Source organism: Onychostoma macrolepis, chromosome 10, assembly GCF_012432095.1.
Source record: "Onychostoma macrolepis isolate SWU-2019 chromosome 10, ASM1243209v1, whole genome shotgun sequence".
NCBI classification, from domain to species: Eukaryota; Metazoa; Chordata; class Actinopteri; order Cypriniformes; family Cyprinidae; genus Onychostoma; species Onychostoma macrolepis.
In genome coordinates, this window is record NC_081164.1 from 22,489,338 (window position 1) to 22,508,099 (window position 18,762).

The following is an 18,762-nucleotide window of genomic DNA, read 5'->3' on the forward strand; positions in this document are numbered from 1 at the left end:
TTTTCTGGTAAAGACTGCCTGCAGCTACAGAAGTTGATTTGCCTGATTCTGACCATAGACACTTTTTGCCACATGATTTGCAAATCATTTATTTTATGAATGGACGTCATTGTGTGTTTTTTTTTCATTTCTTTAGGCTGATGCCGACAGCTTCTACACAACATGTAACGGCCGTCAGTTCAACTCCATTGAGGATGCTGTCTGCCAGTTAGTCTATGTGGAGAGAGCGGAAGTCATCAAATCTGAGGAGGTAAGGCTCCGGAGCATTAGTTAGTAGTGTTTACTAAAGCAAATAACTAATATGATTTGAACAAACCACCAATGATGCTTCTGAAATCACATATTGTCTACTAGTGTTGTCAAAAGTACAGACTACGATACCAGTCGTTACTGTAATTTTAAAAAAGTCCATTTCCCGCTAACATTTGAGCGCTGTTGAGCGGGTTCTTAAAAGGTTAGTTCACCCAAAAATAAAAATTCTGTCATTAATTACTCACCCTCATGTCATTCCAAACCCGTAAGACCTTTGTACATCTTCGGAACACAAATTAAGATATTTTTGATAAATTCTGAGAGCTCTCTGACCCTCCGTAGACAGCAATTCAACTTTCCGACTGGTATCACAGTCGGTACTTCTGACAACACTATGGTCTATTTGGTACTACAATTGGTTTTAAAGTATATAATATTGACGGCTAGCAGTTGAAATGGATACTGCAGTCCAAATTCAAAATATTGGAGACCATGAGGCCAGACACGTAACAGAATGAGTGCAACTGACACTCTGCGCCTTTCTACACAAAGCCACCATTACAAATCCAGTGTAGACAGCATCACTGATTATAATGAGTTCTGATTATAATGAGTGTCACTCATGTCCAGTGTAGACAGGGTGCTACTATGTGAGTTTTAATATTCCTCTGGTCATCAAGCTTTTTAGATGGACGCCAAGGCTTTTTAGGTCAGGTAACATCTACAATCTCTGATCCAGTTCATTTGCTGGCTTCCATGAATTCAATACCCTGTGATATCCATAGACTGGCAACCCGAGGTCTCAAAGTACTATTGTGTAAATTGGCAGTGGGCGGAGTCGCACAGACCAAAACAAAAACTGTCATTCCGACACAAAACACACATTTAAAGTAAAATAACTGGCTGTAGTGTTGTTTTTTGTAGAAACAGGTATGTTGCCTTAACATGTTTCTTAAATATCTGCAAACATATGTATTATGGTATTTTTATGCTTTAGCACTAGGATCTCCAACCTTTTTTACACCACAGACTGGTTACGTTTTGAAAATATTCTCGCGGACCGGGGGAATATTTGAGTCACCGATCGGATGATTTTTCAGATGAGCAAGAAACAAGAAAATTTGTTTTTTAAAGCACCGTGAAGGATTTTTGACATAATTTTATGTGTATGTATCTTAAATGCAGGGAGACGCGAAAGAGGAATCAACTTGGTATTTCCACGCTGTCTGAAATTCGTCTCTATGCATGTTCGCGCTTAGGCTGTGTGTGAGAACAGCGCGAGTAACGAATTGAGTTCTCTTTCGTTTCTTCTTCTTGTGCTTTAAAATTGCTTGAACGTGTAAATTGGCAAATTAATCTCGAATAACATGCGTTATGATGACAGTTCAGAGCAATCTATCATATACAAATTTAACATGAAATCGTCAAATTGCTACTCTATATCAATCGCATACAACGAAAATACAGAATAATTAGAACAATCATTAACATGCAATAAATAACAGAGTGTCATATGATCATATCTATAGGCTACACATTTTCCCAGAACGTTCTTGCGACTCGGTTGCAATTTTTCCACGGCCAGGTAGTGGGTCACAACCCAGTGGTTGGGGACCTCTGCTTTAGCACAGTCAAAAAATTCTTCCATACAGCACCTTTAACAACCGTTACAATGTATAAATCCTTTTGTTGTTGGACAGCTGTTTTTGTTTAAACACACATGTCGTGTTTCCAGCACTGATTTACATGTATAACAATAGCTGCAGTGTTCTGGAATGTGTGAATGATCTCAAACTCTTCATTATAAACAGGGGGCCAGTTTACCTGTGATGGATCTGACTGAGCTGCCCAAGTGCACCGTGTGTTTGGAGCGCATGGACGAGTCCGTCAACGGCGTGTTGACCACCCTGTGCAACCACAGCTTTCACAGCCAGTGTCTGCAGAGATGGGAGGATGCATCGTGAGTGCTGTCATTCACAACCAAAGCGTTTTGATTCAACATGCAATCAAAATGACTTACTTTCTAATCATTTTGAAAACAAAAAATAGTTTTTTATAAATATTTTAATTAAAAAATTTAGCTTTGCTGGTTATATATCCAAGGCTGTGTGGGCTAGGAATATATATATTAAAGTAATATAAATTAAGTAATATTAATTTTAATCCTACTGGAAAAAGTCTGACCCTACCCTAATTAAAATATAGTTATTACTGACTTGTTATATTATAATTTGATATTTAAATAATTTTAATTTGTTTTACATTTAATTATCAACAGTAAGTTGTAAGTGTGTGTGTGTGTGTGTCTATATCTATATAGGTTTTATATATATATATATATATATATATATATATATATACAGTCATAATAAAAATATCGGCACCCTTGGTAAATATGATCAAAGAAGGCTGTGAAAATTAATCTGCATTGTTAATCCTTTTGATCTTTTATTTTAAAAATTCTAAAAATCTAACCTTTCATTGGATAATAAGAATTTAAATGGGGAAATATTATGAAATGTTTTTCTCTAATAAGCGTTGGCCACAATTAACGGCACCCTTTTATTCAGTACTTTTTGAAACCTCCATTTGCCAGTTTAACAGCTCTAAATGTTCTCCTATAATGCCTGATGAGGTTAGAGAACACCTGACAAGAGATCAGAGACCATTCCTTCATCCAGAATCACTCCAGACCCTTTAGATTCCCAGCTCCATGTTCGTGCTTCTTCTCTTCAGTTCACTCATTTTCTACAGGGATCAGGTCAGAGGACTGGAATGGCCAGCAGAAGTTTGGTTTTGTGCTCAGTGACCCATTTTTGTGTTGTTTTTGAGGTTTGTGTTTGGATTATTGTACGGTTGGAAGATCCAAACATGGCCCATTATAAGATTTCTAACAGAGTCAGTCACGTATTGATTTTTTATCTGTTGGTATTTGATAGAATCCATGATGCCGTGTGTCTAAACAAGATGTCCAGGACCTCCAGCAGAAATATAGGTCCACAACATCAAAAACACAGCAGTATATTTCATTGTACACATGGATATAGACACACGTCCTCTTCCAGGAAATTCTTAATTATTGTCCTGATGGTGGAAATGGGAATTTTCACTGCTCTAGCTCTTTTCTTAAAGCCACTTCACTAATTTGTGAAGCTCAATTATCTTTTGCTGCACATCAGAAATATATTCTTTGGTTTTTCTCATTGTGATGGATGATTAAGGGAATTTGGGCTTTGTTTTCCCTCCTATTTATATTTTTGTGAAACAGGAAGCCATGGCTGGATAATTTCATGTTCATAATCATCCTGGAGTGCTCACAATTGTGAATATGAATGGGAATATACTTCAGAGATATTTTACTCATTAGAATTTCTAGGGGTGCCAATAATTGTGTCCAACGTGTATTTGAGAAAAATATTTATTTCATAATGATAGTTAAAAAAAAATTTTTTAGTTCATTTTGTTCATGCTTGGCAAATTTCATCCACACCCTCGTGTCACATTCTTCTCTCATGACGCATCAGAGCATGACACTGTGTTTGTGCTCTTATTTCGCTCTCATCTGTTATTTACGCGCGTCACTTTTTGTCCTGATTCTTCATTGACGTGATACAGGTTTGCTGGGCCGTTCTCTATTCTTGCTGTTGTGTTTGTGTTTAATTGTTATAGCTGACCTCTGACTTGTGAGATGAACGTCACAGTGTCATGTTTCATGCGCACAATGGGAGTGCAAACTGCTTTTGCTGAGATAGTTTCAGGCTTAAGCGTTTACACACAATAATTATTGGCACTTGTGATGCATTTTTGTGACATATTTCTGAGTGAACCGATATTCAGTGGGAAATTATGCAGGGTGGGACTTTATTTTATTCATCAGGATTTGATTGGGCATGAAAAATAGGTCATGATATTATTAGTGGAGTTTGCTAATGCATTTATCACTATTACTAGCGCTCATACAATGAGTTAGTGATTTGAGCAGACTACTAACTCAAACTGTGACTCATAAATATTAGATTTAGACTGAAGAAGGGACATTTATGAAGAAAGTAAATGGTCTTTTTGACGTCACATTGTCTTTAAAGGAATAGTTTACCCAAAAATGAACATTTACTGAAAATGTACTCACCCTCAGGCCATCTGTTTGTTTTTCATCACATTTGGAGAAATGTAGCATTCCATCACTTGCTCACCAATGGAGCTTCTGCAGTGAATGGGTGCCGTCAGAATGAAAGTCCACACAGCTGATAAAAACATCAAAATAATCCACAAGTAATCCACACCACTCCAGTCCATCAATTAATGTCTTGTGAAGTGACAGCTGCATGTTTGTAAGAAACAAATCCATCATTAACACGTATTTCACTTTAAACTATTGCTTCCAGCTAAAATATAAGTCCTCTATCCATAATAACGCTTCTTCCAGTGCATCTTTTCTGAATCAGGAGAGAAATCTGCACAGATCAAGCACCGTTTACAGGCCAAAATAGCTCTAAACAAATATGTGGGTGTATTTTGATGTGAGAGACAACGGGGGATGAACTTTTACACCAGAGGAAGCGCTATTATGGATTGTGAATTTGTATTCTGGCTGGAAGCAACTGTCTGAAGTTAAAAATGGTTTAATGATGGATTTGTTTCTTACAAACACACATGTTTTTGTCTTCACAAGATGTTCATTGATTGACCGGAGTGGTGTGGATTATTTATGGACTATTGTGATGTTTTTATCAGCTGTTTGGACTCTCATTCTGATGGCACCCATTCACTGCAGAGGATCCAATGTTGAGACAGTGATGGAATGCTACATTTCTCCAAATCTGATGAGAAAACAAACCTCTATCTTGGATGGCCTGAGGATGAGTAAATATTCAACAAATTTTCACTATTCCTTTAAAAGCACTAACAGTGTGCACTTTTTCTGCAGGTGTCCTGTGTGTAGATACTGTCAGACTCCTGAACCAGTGGAGGAGAACAAGTGTTTTGAGTGTGGAGTCCAAGAGGTAAACAACTTATCGATAAAATCAATGAAAAAGAAGTTGAGTATTGACTAGTTGCACACGGAAAACATCATTATAGTAATGAATAACACATTTCTTTGGACAAAACACATGTGAAAAAAAGAACAGGACACAGTGATCTGCTGTGAGAAAGGCGTATGACCCAGGTTATCCTAAATATGTAATATAATTAATTAATTTTTGCACATCATCTATAACATATATCCTACATAGATATATTTTTCAGTTTGTACACTGTATGGATTCAGTAACTTACATTGCATTATAATTTAGACATATTTGTTATGTGTCATAGAATCTGTGGATCTGTCTCATCTGCGGTCACATCGGCTGCGGACGCTACGTTAGTCGTCATGCCTACAAGCACTTTGAGGAAACGCAGCACACTTACGCCATGCAGCTGACCAATCACAGGGTCTGGGACTACGCTGGAGGTGTGTAACGTCATAAAAATGCAGAGATGCTTAAAAAAAAAAAAAACCTAGGAAAAAAGATAATGTAGAATACAGTTGATGAGCAGTCACATGCTTGAAAATAATGGTTAAATATTTTCACTGAAATATTAACTTCTCTGGTACTTAATATTAAATATTAATATAAAACACTGCCCTGCATTATTTACATTTAGTCATTTAGCAGACGCTTTTATCCAAAGCGACTTACGAATGAGGACAATAGAAGCAATCAAAATCAACAAAAGAGCAATGATATTCAAGTGCTATGACAAGTGTCAGTTAGCTTAACACATTACACGTAGCAAGTTTTTTTTTTTTTAATTATATAATAGATTAAATGAAAACAGATAGAATAGAAAAAGAATAGAGAAAGTTAGTGTTAGAGGTCCTTTAAAAAACAAACAAAAAAATTGATATTTATTTAAAAATTTATATTTATTGCTGATTATTCATATTAACATTTCACTCAGAAATATGTCAAATTATGGATTATAATATATGGATCATGTTTCACATCTTTAAACACTTGTCCAATTCACTGTTATTTTAGTATCATTAATATACAATTACAGTTTTTATGAATATTTTTTAATTAGTTTTTATTTTTATATTTTCGGTTTTCATTTAAACTTTAGTTATTGTAATTTTGTTGTGCTATTGGCATTTTTATTAGTTTTTTGTTATTTTCCTTTTTCAGTTTTATTTCTTAGTTATGTAGTGTTAGTTATTTTAAATTTAAAAAAAAAAAAAAAACGGGATGAAATCAAGTTTTCACCTGCAATATTTATTGTTGAATAATCCTGTTAATATTTCACTCCAAATATTATGAAGGTTAAATGCATTGAATGTTTTAATTTCAACTTTAATTTTTGAAACATTTTATATTGAAAATTGTTTGTAACAAGTTTGACTCTGAGTCTTTGCCCTTATGTTGATTAGATAACTACGTTCATCGGCTTGTTGCCTGTAAAACCGACGGGAAGATGGTGCAGTACGAGTGTGAGGGCGACACGTGTCAGGATGAGAAGATCGATGCGCTGCAGCTCGAGGTGTGTGTGCATGTGTTTGTGGGGGGGTTTGCTTTGTGTTAGATAACTTATAATTTTCATCTTATAATTTTTTTTAACAAATCTTTTTCCAACAGTATTCATATTTATTAACCAGTCAGCTGGAGTCTCAGCGCATTTACTGGGAGAATAAAATAGTTCATCTGGAGAAAGACACAGCGGAGGAGGTGAGAACCACACAGTTTACTTGAACAAATCCATAACAGCATTATGGTTAAGATCATAATAATCTGCTATATCTCATATTAACATAAGTGATCCAGCTTCTTTATGTTTGTGTGGGTTTTAGATCACCAACATGAAGGCCAAATTCAAGGAGACGATTGACAAGTGTGACAGTTTGGAGCGGAAACTAAATGAACTCATCAAAGAAAAACAATCCATTGAAAAGAAGTAAAATTTACATTATCTTTCAAATGAATTTTTCCTAATCATCAAATTAAACACTTGGGTCTCTTTACAATAGCTGCTCACTATAGGCCAGACAAAATTACCATGATAACAGGGTTATTACAGTTAACTAAAACCATAAAAAACAGTCATTACTTGAAATAAAATAGATAAGTGAAATAAAATAACCTTTTTTTTTTCTTGTTTTATTCAGCTAGTAGACAAGGCAACATTTCTCATTTTCATTTAGTTTATTCAAATAATGTACTAAAATAACTTAAATTAAAATAAAAATTTATAGAAATGATACAGACATTAAAAATAAAAATTAAATGAATTAAAAATTAAAGAGAAAATATGAACATTTAAAAAATCTAAATATTAATAAAAACTAAAATAGTATATGAATAATAAAATAAACTTGAAATGGTAAACTTTTTTTTTTTAAATATCAGTTAAGTAAGTTAATGTTTATACTAAAATAATAGTAATAATATTAATTAATATTAATAAAATATTAATAAATTAATAATCTGAGATGTAATAATTTTTTCTTGAATTTCAACATTTAAAATGACTTTTTTATAGTAATGTACTGTTTACACAGTCTTTTGACATTTTTGGACTGTTTTCTGCAGATGTTCACAGCTGAACACCAAAGTGGTGAAGCTCAGTCAAGAGCTGCGGGAGGAGCAGGAGATGAACCGATGCCTGCGAGCCAATCAGACGCAGCTCCAGGCGCAGCTGCAGGAGGAGGAGAGGAGGGCTCACGAGGCGGGGGCCAATAAAGACGGCCAGATCGCCGAGCTGCAGGAGCAGCTGCGAGACGTCATGTTCTACCTGGAGACGCAGCAGCAGATCGACCGCATGCCGGCAGACACCCGGCAAGAAATCCAAGAGGGTCAGATCAACATTGCTGCGGCCCCTGCCGCCCCGCAGCCCGGGCCCTCGGCCCACGGCACCGGCAAACTGAGCGGCCGCAAGGGACGATCCAAGAGGGGAAAGTAGCGAAAGACATTGTGCTTAGTACATTCAGTGCTTAACGTATGGCAGAAATGTTGCACAGGAAATGAGGAAGTTTGAATAATCACCCTTCCTCATGTTAGAAGCTCTAATATATAACAATTTGTTCACTAATATCTCGCATGAGGACACCAGTTCTGCTTAGAAATGTAGCTCAACCTGTTTTTTTATGAAAACAAAGTGCTGTTCTTGTCGCACAATTTTATTTTCGTATCTTTTTAGTGTCCTCACAGCTGGAAGGTGGCAGTTTTTTTTATTTACTTTATGTTTGTAGAAATGATTGAATATTGCTTTCTGCGACTCTGACAGATGAATCCCACAAAAGCATGTTTGTGTCATGTTCCGTTGAAGAAAAAAAAAGAAATTATATTTTGCTGTAATGCATCCGGATACTCATTTCTGCTAATTGTTTTTAAAAATTGCATTAAAAAAAAAAATATATATATATATATATTTTTTTAAATGCAAATTTTAAAAACAATTTGCTATATATATATATGGAAATCCCTTTCTGGCGAGGAAAAAAAAAAACACGTTTCTGCAATAAAATCAGAATATTTCTGACAAAAAAATTAAGGAAAAGATTTGTCAAAATAGCAAGATGTCTCATATTTTTTCTCAGAATTCTGAATTTATCTCACAATGCTGTTTTTTTTTTATGGAATAAAAAAACAAAGTAATTGTGACTTTGGGAAAAGTTGTCAGAATTGTGAGATATAAACTCATATCACTCAAAATATATAAACACAAATAAATGGCTGAATCAGGCTTCCATACTAATAATTTTTAGTAGTCCAATAAATACTACTAAATAATTACATTTAAACAACAATTTAAATAATATGCCTTTTTTTTTGCATTATAGTAATAAAAAAAAGTTGTTACACTAAGAATTGGGGTGATGATGTAGCCTATATAACTAATGAATATAATAGGCTACGCCTCATAATAGGCTGCATTCATTTTATGCAAAATATAATTTCTTAGTTTTTTTTTTTTGCATCAGGCTGAAATTGACATTTTTGATGAGATTCACCTCATTGTGAGCAGTATTATGATGGCAGGTCGCAGGTGTGGTATTGTAATTCACCATCACAATGACTTGATGCACAGAAAGGCGCTTTTGTAGTGAAAGGGTTCGTCGCTTCATGATGTTATTTGGTTAATAGACGCACATTGTACAAAATCATGTGGCTTTTGTCATGTTTCACTCCCACATCCACCCACTTATTTTTAGTAGGTTATACACTCTCTCTTTGTATTGAGACATTTCTCTGGTTTCCACACCCTTCTCGTCGGCTGGAGGCTATTAATAACTTTTGACAAGAAAATGCATGCAACGAACCGCAAGCATTTAAACACCCTTAAAATGTGTGTTTGTCAAACTGTTAAAGCTACAAATAAAAGTTATTCTGAGGCAACTTCACTAGCAAAGAGCTACTAAAGAAAGTAAGCAAGAAAGATGAGGGTTAAAAAAAGTAAGTTATATATTATACAGACATTTTTACTCACTTATATCGCTGTGTGGTGAAACAGGTTAAAAACAACAGGCCGTTGCCAATGGAGACGAGTCTTCGGTTCGCCGGATAAACTACTTTTGTGAACAAACGGCTTGTTGGTTAATAAACGGACAGCCTGTTCGTTAATCTTTAACGTGTTTGACATTAATTTATTTTTGGGAGTGAGCTATATTTGGAGCTTACCACGAAAAAACACTGTCAGGTCAACTGACAACTGACAAAAGTCACTGACAACTTTGCGACAGGTATTATTCGGTTTACGGCACAACTCATTTATATTCATCCGCAAGTGATCAGCAATCATACAACTCGGAAAGCGACTGATTCAGGTAAGTATAAATTATGTAATAATTTTATATATTAATATAATTACACACTTTTAAATGTATTTTCGAAAATATTATATAGCCTACATTTACAAAAAAATTGTGTTGAGAAATTACGTGATTATAACTAATATATACATTTAAATCGAGTTATTTTTTATCTAAAATTTAAATTATGTACATTTATATGAAACATACAATTTTAATTATTGAAGAAATTAATGTTTGTTTGGAAGGGTCAAAATCCCGTAGCCTATTAAAATACAAAAGCAAACCAAAGATCAAATATTTTTTGAAGTCAACATGAAATAGAAAGCCTTTCCGCCCATAATGTGATTATTTCCGTGAAACATACTTTTAAATTATATTTATGTATTCTATACATTTATATATTATTTGAATAGAGGAAATTAATAAATCAGAAAGCAATTCAAATAAGTGATTATAAATAGTATAAACTATTTTATTTATTTTTTAAATATAAATGGATTTGCTTAAACAGCAACTAATTTTCCACTCGATTTGGTTACTTCTGTAAAACAAGATATTTAAGAGAGAGAGAAAAAAAAAATGTAGCCAGGTGACTGGAGGAAAATTGCTGAACTGAAAATTGTAAAATTCAAAAAACAATTCAATTATGTAATTATACAATAATTATGTACTTTTAAATTTAGTTTAATATATAAATTTAGGTTATATACAATTGGAATAATTATTAAAAGAAATGAATATTTGACTAGAAGGATCGAAATCCTGTAGCAAACAAAACAGAGCGCATTTTTACAGAAATTGGCAAATAAAACCAATAAATCCTGCACAAATCTGAAAATGTCCACACAAAAACGAAGGCCTGACACAAGAGCACAAATACAATGTGGAACGAGCATACTCACTCATGTACATACACACCATTCATATCTGCTTATTGCAGTTGTTTTTTGTTTTCTTTTTCTTGGTGTTGGTTTTATTTACATTTAAGTAAAATAAAATTGTTTTGATTTTAGATTAAAAAAATTAAAATGTGCCTGCAATCAAGTTTTAGTCGCAACTTGTGTGGCATTTCTGCAAATTTATGTGGCATTATTGCAAAAGCGGGCACTTCAAAATACCTCGGACAACAAAAACGAATTCTAACCTTTGAGAAATATATATATATATATATGTATTTTATAATGTTTCAATATATATTTACAAAATATATATCAGAAATGTTGTGGGAGGAACTCTATGGGTCTCTGCTGTGCTGAATATGTGGTCATTACACTATTCTTTCAAAAACTGTGATTTCAAGTTTTTCTCCAAACAGCAGATGGCAGAATTCTACACTTAACACCTAGATCAACATCCAGAAGCAACTTAAATCAAATTTAGATAATCATTTAAGTGATATTTTTTTCATTAAAAAATTAAAAAACACATGCAAGCTAATGGTGTAGTTGAGGAATTTTGTGGTAAATAGGTACAAAAGTTACTCCCAAAACACAGCATTAATGTATAGATGAGAAGTAAACAAAAACAAACAAACAACAAAAATAAATATATTATTTGTATGATTAAAAATGTATATATTTTTCACAATTACTCTTTCAATGTCTGGGGTCATATTGACCCCAAGGACCTTAAGTGTAAACAGGAAACGAGGGTTAAGGTCAACATTAATTAATGCAATGTTAAATCATTCACAATGAAACCAGCAACATGTAATTTTTGATTTACATGTTGATTTTAAAGATAAAGCAAGCTGCGTGAATGCAAAATAAATAAATAATAATTCAAAAGCAGGCACAGCATGTGTAACATTTACTTTTTTATTTAAAAAACTCCTTTTCACATTCCAGTGTTTTTGTTTGTATTTTCTCGATTTCCCTAACAAAAGAATTCATCAGCCGACACACTTCCAACCACCTCTTGACCATCTCCAAACGACCTCCTCAGTCCAGAAGCGCCTGTGGTCCTCGAGCTTTGTGACGGCGAGGACACCAAACGAGCCCTTCAGTCCCGGTGCGACGCAAGAACAGCCGCTCTTTGCACAACCTGTCCTGTATCCCGTCGTGTTGGATCAAAATAAAATTAAAAAAAAAAAAAAAGAGAAAAGCGTCTTTCCACCCTCCCCAAGCAGGTAAAAAGCAGTGAAAGCCCGTAGATTGCAGCACACCAGATAACACACGCTAGAAACATGATTCATAATGGCGCTCGGAAACATTGTAAACAAGTTGCACTCCCCGGTAGACATCATCGTATAAAAACCTACCTTCGACTCTACTGCGACGTTAAAGGGATATTTCACCACAAAATGAAAAATCTGTCAGAATTTACTCACCCTCGTGTCATTCCAAACCCCTAAGAAACTGGTTCATCTTCGGAAGACAAATTAAGATATTTTTAATCAAATCCGAGATGTTTCCGCCCATCCTTGAAAGTCTGTTCACTCAAAACGTTCGTAAAAAAGTAAATCCATACAATTTGATCAAGTTTTTGCCAAGTCTTTTGAAGATTAACATTTATTTTAGGCTTTTATTCACATTCATTGGCAAACAATGTTTATTTATGGCAAGGAAGACTTGAGTATGCTTGCTTGAGCAAGTATGAGCTTCAATCAATCAATGCTTGTACGTGAATAAAAGCTTAAATTAAATCTGTTTGTCACAAACTGATTGTGTCTATTCAGAAGACTTGGATTAAACTGCTCAATTCATATGATTTTTTAAAATCTCTTTATGAATGTTTTAAATCATCGGTATTTTTGGGTGAAAGACTTCAGTGGAGGAACAGAAGTCTCTCAGAATCGATTAATGTTATTATTTGTGCTCTGAAGACGAACAAATTTCTCATGGGTTTGGAGTGACACGAGGGTGACAGATTTTTCATTTTGGGGTGAACTAACCCTTTAACGCAAGGCTAATTTAGACATTTTTGGTATGCAACAATAATAAAACCTCATCATTTAAGGGACATCATCAGTGCAATCGACAATTTTTCAAAGTAAACAACGCGCCCCCCCACCAATCGATTCAATTAATCATAAAATTAATTCCAAACATGATTGAATTAACGTCTTTGACCATCAATCAAAGGATAACAAACAAACAAACAAACTTTCCCAAACCTCAAGTAGCACTAAATGCTATTTGTTTTCACATGGTGGCAATTCCAAACAAACAGTCGGGAAAGCTACATTTCGTACGCTTGTGGCTCAAGTAAAGTCATTTGTAATATACAAACAAATAATCGCAATAGAAGCACCCAAAGCATCTGGATACTCGTGCCACCCTGTCGAAAGTTTGCGCAAAATCTCCTCGGGACGAAGCGTAGCTCTTGGCTGGTTGTGCATCGCGAACGGCTACGTAAACGCGTCGCAGAGTGTATCAGTCTGGAAGTTGGCTACTTGCGATACGGAGTGGCACCGTCAGGGCCCGTTTTGCTTTGGAGTGTCGTCTGAAAACGAACCTTCAATCGCGATGGTTTACGGCTGGGAAGTGAGAGAGACAATAACGCAAGACATCGACAAAAGGACAAAGCAGTTCACTTTAATTCGCCAAGGAGTTCTCGTTGATATTCTTTATCTTCACACTATGTACAATAATTTATAGCAGTACTTCTAAAATTGCTTATTTTCATTTGCCTATGTAGTTTTGCTAGGGATATGAAGTTTACGTTTCCACTTAAAAGTGCTGCGCGGAGCACCGTAGATGTTTGTGCTGAAGCCGTTGTTGAGCTTTACAGTGTGCCTGTGTCTGAACGTGAGTAATGAGACGGATAAATAGGAAGAGGAGACGAGACCAGCTGAATTCACAGACTGAGACGGGAGGATGCGTTAGGGGCCGAGGACGCCGTCGTGTGGAGCCGTGCAGGTCGGGGACCGGATCGATGGAGCACTCAGATTTTGAGGGATTTTAACGTGTCCGCTCTCTTCTTCAACAGTTCCCCGATCTCCTGCAGCGAACGCAGGTAACTGTTCTGCACCTTATCCATGCCCGTCTTCGTGAAGGTCCCTTCCGCCTGAATGAAGCGAGAAAACAGCGGTCAAAAACGAGAAACGCATTCTCTGAAGCATCATGACCCAGTTTCAACCTCAGATTGCTCACGCACACACACAAAGATTCATTTAGCTAACTTTACACAATTTATAAGACATTTTATAAGCCTGGAAAAATTCCCAAGTAATTTAAAGTTTTTTTCTAATTGCAACAATTAATTTGAAACAACCCAATAAATACATTAAATGATGATTTTTAAGTAAATATCAAGATGTATAAATCAAGATGATGAAAATTTAAGATGATTCTTCTGAAGAATTTGATTTCTTACATTGTTACTTAAGCATTTTTGGGAATACAAAATATTCTTAACCTCTTTTCTTAAATTATAGTTAAACAAACTTAATTATTTAAATTAAACTTAATGAAATGATTTTTTTTTTTAAATTCTATAAATTTGATTACATTAATTTTTTATAAAAAAAAGTGAAACTTGGAAAAAAAATAAAACAGAACTTAAAAGAAACTATATTAGAATTACAATTAATGAAATAACCTAATAAATTCATTAAATAATTATTTAAAAATAAAATTAGTTTAAGACGACTGAAATAAAAATTAAACTATTATATTTAAAAATTATATATTGTCAATTAGATTATAATACAATAAACTTGAAACAACCCAATAAATTCATTAAATGATTTTTAAGTGATGAAATTATTTTAAGATTCTTCAAGAACTTGAATTCTTCTTAAGACTGCTATACCATTAAGAAGTATTTTTGAAGTATTAAGTTCTCTTATAGAAATATCCTTAGCTTTTTCCTTAAAATGTTTTTAAACGATAAATTTTAGTACTTTAATTTCAGTCAGTTTTCAATAGCCAAAATGTAAGGACTAAGATTACTAAAACTGAAATAAAATACAAATTAACACTAAATAGAAATATATACAGAAAAGCTGAAAAGCGCACATAATTTTATAAAAATAAAAGCTAATTCAAGGTAAAAATTAATACTATAACAGTATATAAAAACATCTGTCTTTTTGAGACGCACCTCAGACTGGGTTTCTCCCTCCAGACTGAGGGCTCCCAGCTTCAGCGCCGTCAGGCTGATCTCCTGGCTCTTGATGTGCTCTAGCGCCTGGTTGAGGAGACTCTGCAAGCTGCCACTAAACTCCTGATAGGCTGAGAGCACCGGCAGCTGTGTGGGAGACACAAATCAGCACATAAACAAGACTGACCCACATTCCCTCCAACCCTACACTGCGTAAATATTGACTCGGGAGAGAGAGGTTCAACAGAGATCAGAGCCTTACTACCGTTACAGTGCTGGCTTCTTTTTTCTTTTTCTTCTTCTTCTGTAAACTGGACTTTAAGGGCCGGAGGACGCTTCCACAGTAATTAGACACCCATAGGACGATACAAACAGTCTGCGACCAACAGTTAAAAATGAATTCTTTTTATTTTCTCAAAAGAGTAAAGTATTCTCTTAAATTCAGTGATGGAGAGAGACTCACTTCAACAAAGTAGACTAGATTCTCCAGTAGAAAGTGTTGCGTCTTGCTTTGACCGTCTTTAACTTCTAATAGGTCACCTTTACATTTTTCCAACATATCTGGAAAAGCAAGTAGCAAAAAAAGTCAAAATGAACCCATCTGTAATGTGAATTATTTTCATCAGGATTTGACTGGATTGTGAAAGTGAGCTGAATTATTATTACTATTTTTTATTATTTTTCCTGCTCACATAGACTTGGTTACATCAGCAGAAAAATAATGTCAGAAACACAGGCAGTTATTTCATTTGACTGAAAGAAAATAACCAATATTGATCTAAAACATCCTCTGATAAACTTGGGATAAAATGTAACAAATTAAATATGTACAAACATTTTAAACATACCTTGAAGTTGTACTGCTAAACACTTGAAAAGATTAGATATTTGTGTTTGAAGCTCTGTTGATTCATCTGAAAATACAAGAGAAAAAATGATTGAAGAAAAAAATTTACAATGTAATATACAATAAATTGTATAATATAATATGATGATATAATAATATAATAAAATAATTATATAATATGATTTTTTTTTTGTAGGATCTTATTCGTTTCAATCTTTTCCAGGCCAGAAAAGTAAACTTGCAACTGTAACAAAATGAATATGCTAATATTTGTCAAAATCAAACAGGATTGCTAAGCAGATGGACGCTGTACATCATGAGGTGTGAAGTAACAAACCCAGGCCGGCGGTCTCGAGCTCCTGGAGGTGCAGGGGGAGCTGTAGGGAGGAGAGCTGACACTGACAGCAACCGCTGGACAGAGCCTGAGCCAGACGAGACGGCACAGGCCCCAGAAACGGGTACTGATGCTGTGAACCACAACATACAGGCACAACCTTCTTTATATCCAATATATGTTCTGAAAATTGTGTCCAACTTTTTTAATTATACACAAGGTAATCATTTTTTTTTTCTTTAATTGAAGTTGTTTATTTTGTTAGTGTTTAACATTGTAAACTAAAAGTAGAAAATATGTTTCTTCATTTATTGTAACAAACTATTAAGAATCACTTTTGTTAATCAAAAAAAATTAAAATTTCAACTAACTGAAATAAAACTAATTTAAGTATTAAAATTACTTACTTTAAAACTAAAACTGAATAGAATAAAGCTCAAATGGAAAAGAAAAACCCCTAATAATAATGACAAAAATCACATCACAAAATTACTAAAACTAACTAATATTGCATGGAAAAACTTAAATGAGAAATGTTAACCTAAATAAATTAAGTACTAAAATGACTAAAGCCGAAATAAAACTAAATTAGAATAGAGATATTAAACAAAATAAAAAAAGCACATCACAAAATTGTTAAAAAAGTTAAACTGAAATGAAAAATACATAAAGCTAATTCAAAATATTAATAAATACTATAGTTGTGTGTGTGTGTGTGTGTGTGTATTGTATTTTATATATATATATATATATATATATACACACATAAAAATATACTACAATAATGTTCTTCAGGTATTGGCTATGGCTGTTTAATTATTATTAACAACTATTTATTAAATAATTTATTTGGTTTTAATGTATACAAATTTGTATGGGATAGTGTTTATTTTCATTTAAAATTTGAAAATGATTAGTTATTAAAATTGCAAGTACAATATTGCATGTATGCAAGTAATATGTCATCATAAAACTTACATGATGCATATACAGTTATGTGGAGCAGAATTTTCGACCAGTGGAGAAAACCCACCCCCACCCCCACCCCACACACACACACACCATTTGCTAAACGGTCTGTAACGGTTCTGACCTGCAGCTGTTTTTCCGTGAACTGTGTGGCCTGGTTTAGCGTGTTTTCTAGCTGTGAGAGCAGCGACTGTAGAGAAGACGGTTTGGCTGCCACTCCGTTTTCAGTCGTCTTCTCAGAGTTACGTGGTGCCGGCGGGTGAGTGAGCACAGAGACGCAGCCAATCATACGCAGCGTGAGCGACCGCAACCTCAGCCACAGGGTCTCGTCTTCTCGAGAGCGCTGCTTGTGATCCTCGTTCAGCTCCCTGCGGTTTGTGATTATTATTAGAACAAACCAATGCTTAAAACGTGTGATAGTTCAGGAGGAGGGTCTCGTCGTACCGGTCCTTAGGGTTCCAGCCGACGAGGACAGTCAGGTCGCGGTTGTCCCTTAAGCTGTCCCACGGGATGTCGTCCTCTTCCGGACACAGAGACATTGATTTTACGCTCTCCTCTAGAGTAGATGATCTGTGCAATGATAAGACAACAATCAACAAAATCACTTTTTGACTTCTAAAACGCAGAATATACGACAGGTAAAGATAAAGCGACTGACATGTCGGCTTCCAGGAAGAGGTCCAGCAGCATCCTCTCCGTGCGCACCTGGGCAAAGTGCAGCGAGTGATTGAGTCGGTTCCTGAAGGCGATGAACTCAGGGATTTTCTCAAAAGCACCGTACTTATATGCTTGAATAATGTATTCTGAGGTCTGCAGGAACAAGCAACTTAAGCATGAGTAAATGATGACAGAATGGTCATCTTTGGGAGATTCTGTACATAAAGTGTCATTAATCAGAATGATAACGTACATCTTTCTGGTTTGAGTGAAAAAACCTGAGGGAGAAGTTACAAGATTGGGAAGCAGCAGCAAACTGGCCCAAAGATTCTGCATAGCGTGTCAACAAATACCTGGACAAAGACAAAACCAAGAGATCATTATTATATTTTGCACTTTGAATTGGTACACAAGGCAATCAACTTTTATTTATTTATTGAGAGTTTAAACAAAAAATAAATAAAAATAAATAACCTATTTTTCTTCGCCGGTGTTTTTGTTAAACTATTAAAATAGCTAGTGCCTCTAGCACTAGCTTGCTCTATTCTTCTTCTATCCGTTTTCTTTTTATTTATTATATAATTAAAAAAAACCTTGCTACGTGTACTGCATTAAGCTAACTCAGACTTGTTATAGCACTTGCATATCATTGCTCTTTTGTTGATTTTGATTGCTTCCATTGTCCTCAACTGTAAGTTGCTTTGGATAAAAGCGTCTGCTAAATAACTAAATATAAATGTAAAATAGCTTCTGTTAATTCAAAACGGAAAAGATGAAAAAAAAATCTAAATATTATACATAACATATGCACAGATAAAATGTATATTTTAATAAATGTGGAAATGCACCATTACCAGGGTTTCT

The 18,762-nt window shown here is 34.6% G+C and overlaps 3 protein-coding genes across 4 annotated transcripts in view; 1 reads left to right on the forward strand and 2 right to left on the reverse strand.

Annotated features, from left to right (window-relative positions):
• Positions 1-2,188, reverse strand: part of tor4aa (torsin family 4, member Aa) — a 13,053-nt gene extending 10,865 nt beyond the window's left edge. The window contains exon 1 of one of the 2 annotated variants that reach the window (XM_058789716.1): positions 2,077-2,188. The gene's annotated coding sequence lies outside the window, so the exon portion shown is untranslated. The remainder of the gene's footprint in view (positions 1-2,076) is intronic. The other variant, XM_058789714.1, reaches the window with a different exon arrangement.
• brap (BRCA1 associated protein) overlaps positions 1-12,148 on the forward strand; it is a 16,995-nt gene extending 4,847 nt beyond the window's left edge. Inside the window, exons 5-12 of the mRNA XM_058789713.1 lie at positions 137-250; positions 2,064-2,212; positions 5,180-5,255; positions 5,569-5,707; positions 6,668-6,777; positions 6,873-6,962; positions 7,085-7,188; positions 7,824-12,148. Coding sequence (XP_058645696.1) covers positions 137-250; positions 2,064-2,212; positions 5,180-5,255; positions 5,569-5,707; positions 6,668-6,777; positions 6,873-6,962; positions 7,085-7,188; positions 7,824-8,193 — 1,152 coding nt within the window. The 3' untranslated portion in view covers positions 8,194-12,148. The remainder of the gene's footprint in view (positions 1-136; positions 251-2,063; positions 2,213-5,179; positions 5,256-5,568; positions 5,708-6,667; positions 6,778-6,872; positions 6,963-7,084; positions 7,189-7,823) is intronic.
• Positions 11,849-18,762, reverse strand: part of naa25 (N-alpha-acetyltransferase 25, NatB auxiliary subunit) — a 22,940-nt gene continuing 16,026 nt past the window's right edge. Inside the window, 10 exon segments of the mRNA XM_058789712.1 lie at positions 11,849-14,053; positions 15,092-15,238; positions 15,357-15,467; positions 15,555-15,652; positions 15,940-16,005; positions 16,276-16,405; positions 17,366-17,609; positions 17,686-17,811; positions 17,900-18,051; positions 18,152-18,251. Coding sequence (XP_058645695.1) covers positions 13,931-14,053; positions 15,092-15,238; positions 15,357-15,467; positions 15,555-15,652; positions 15,940-16,005; positions 16,276-16,405; positions 17,366-17,609; positions 17,686-17,811; positions 17,900-18,051; positions 18,152-18,251 — 1,297 coding nt within the window. The 3' untranslated portion in view covers positions 11,849-13,930.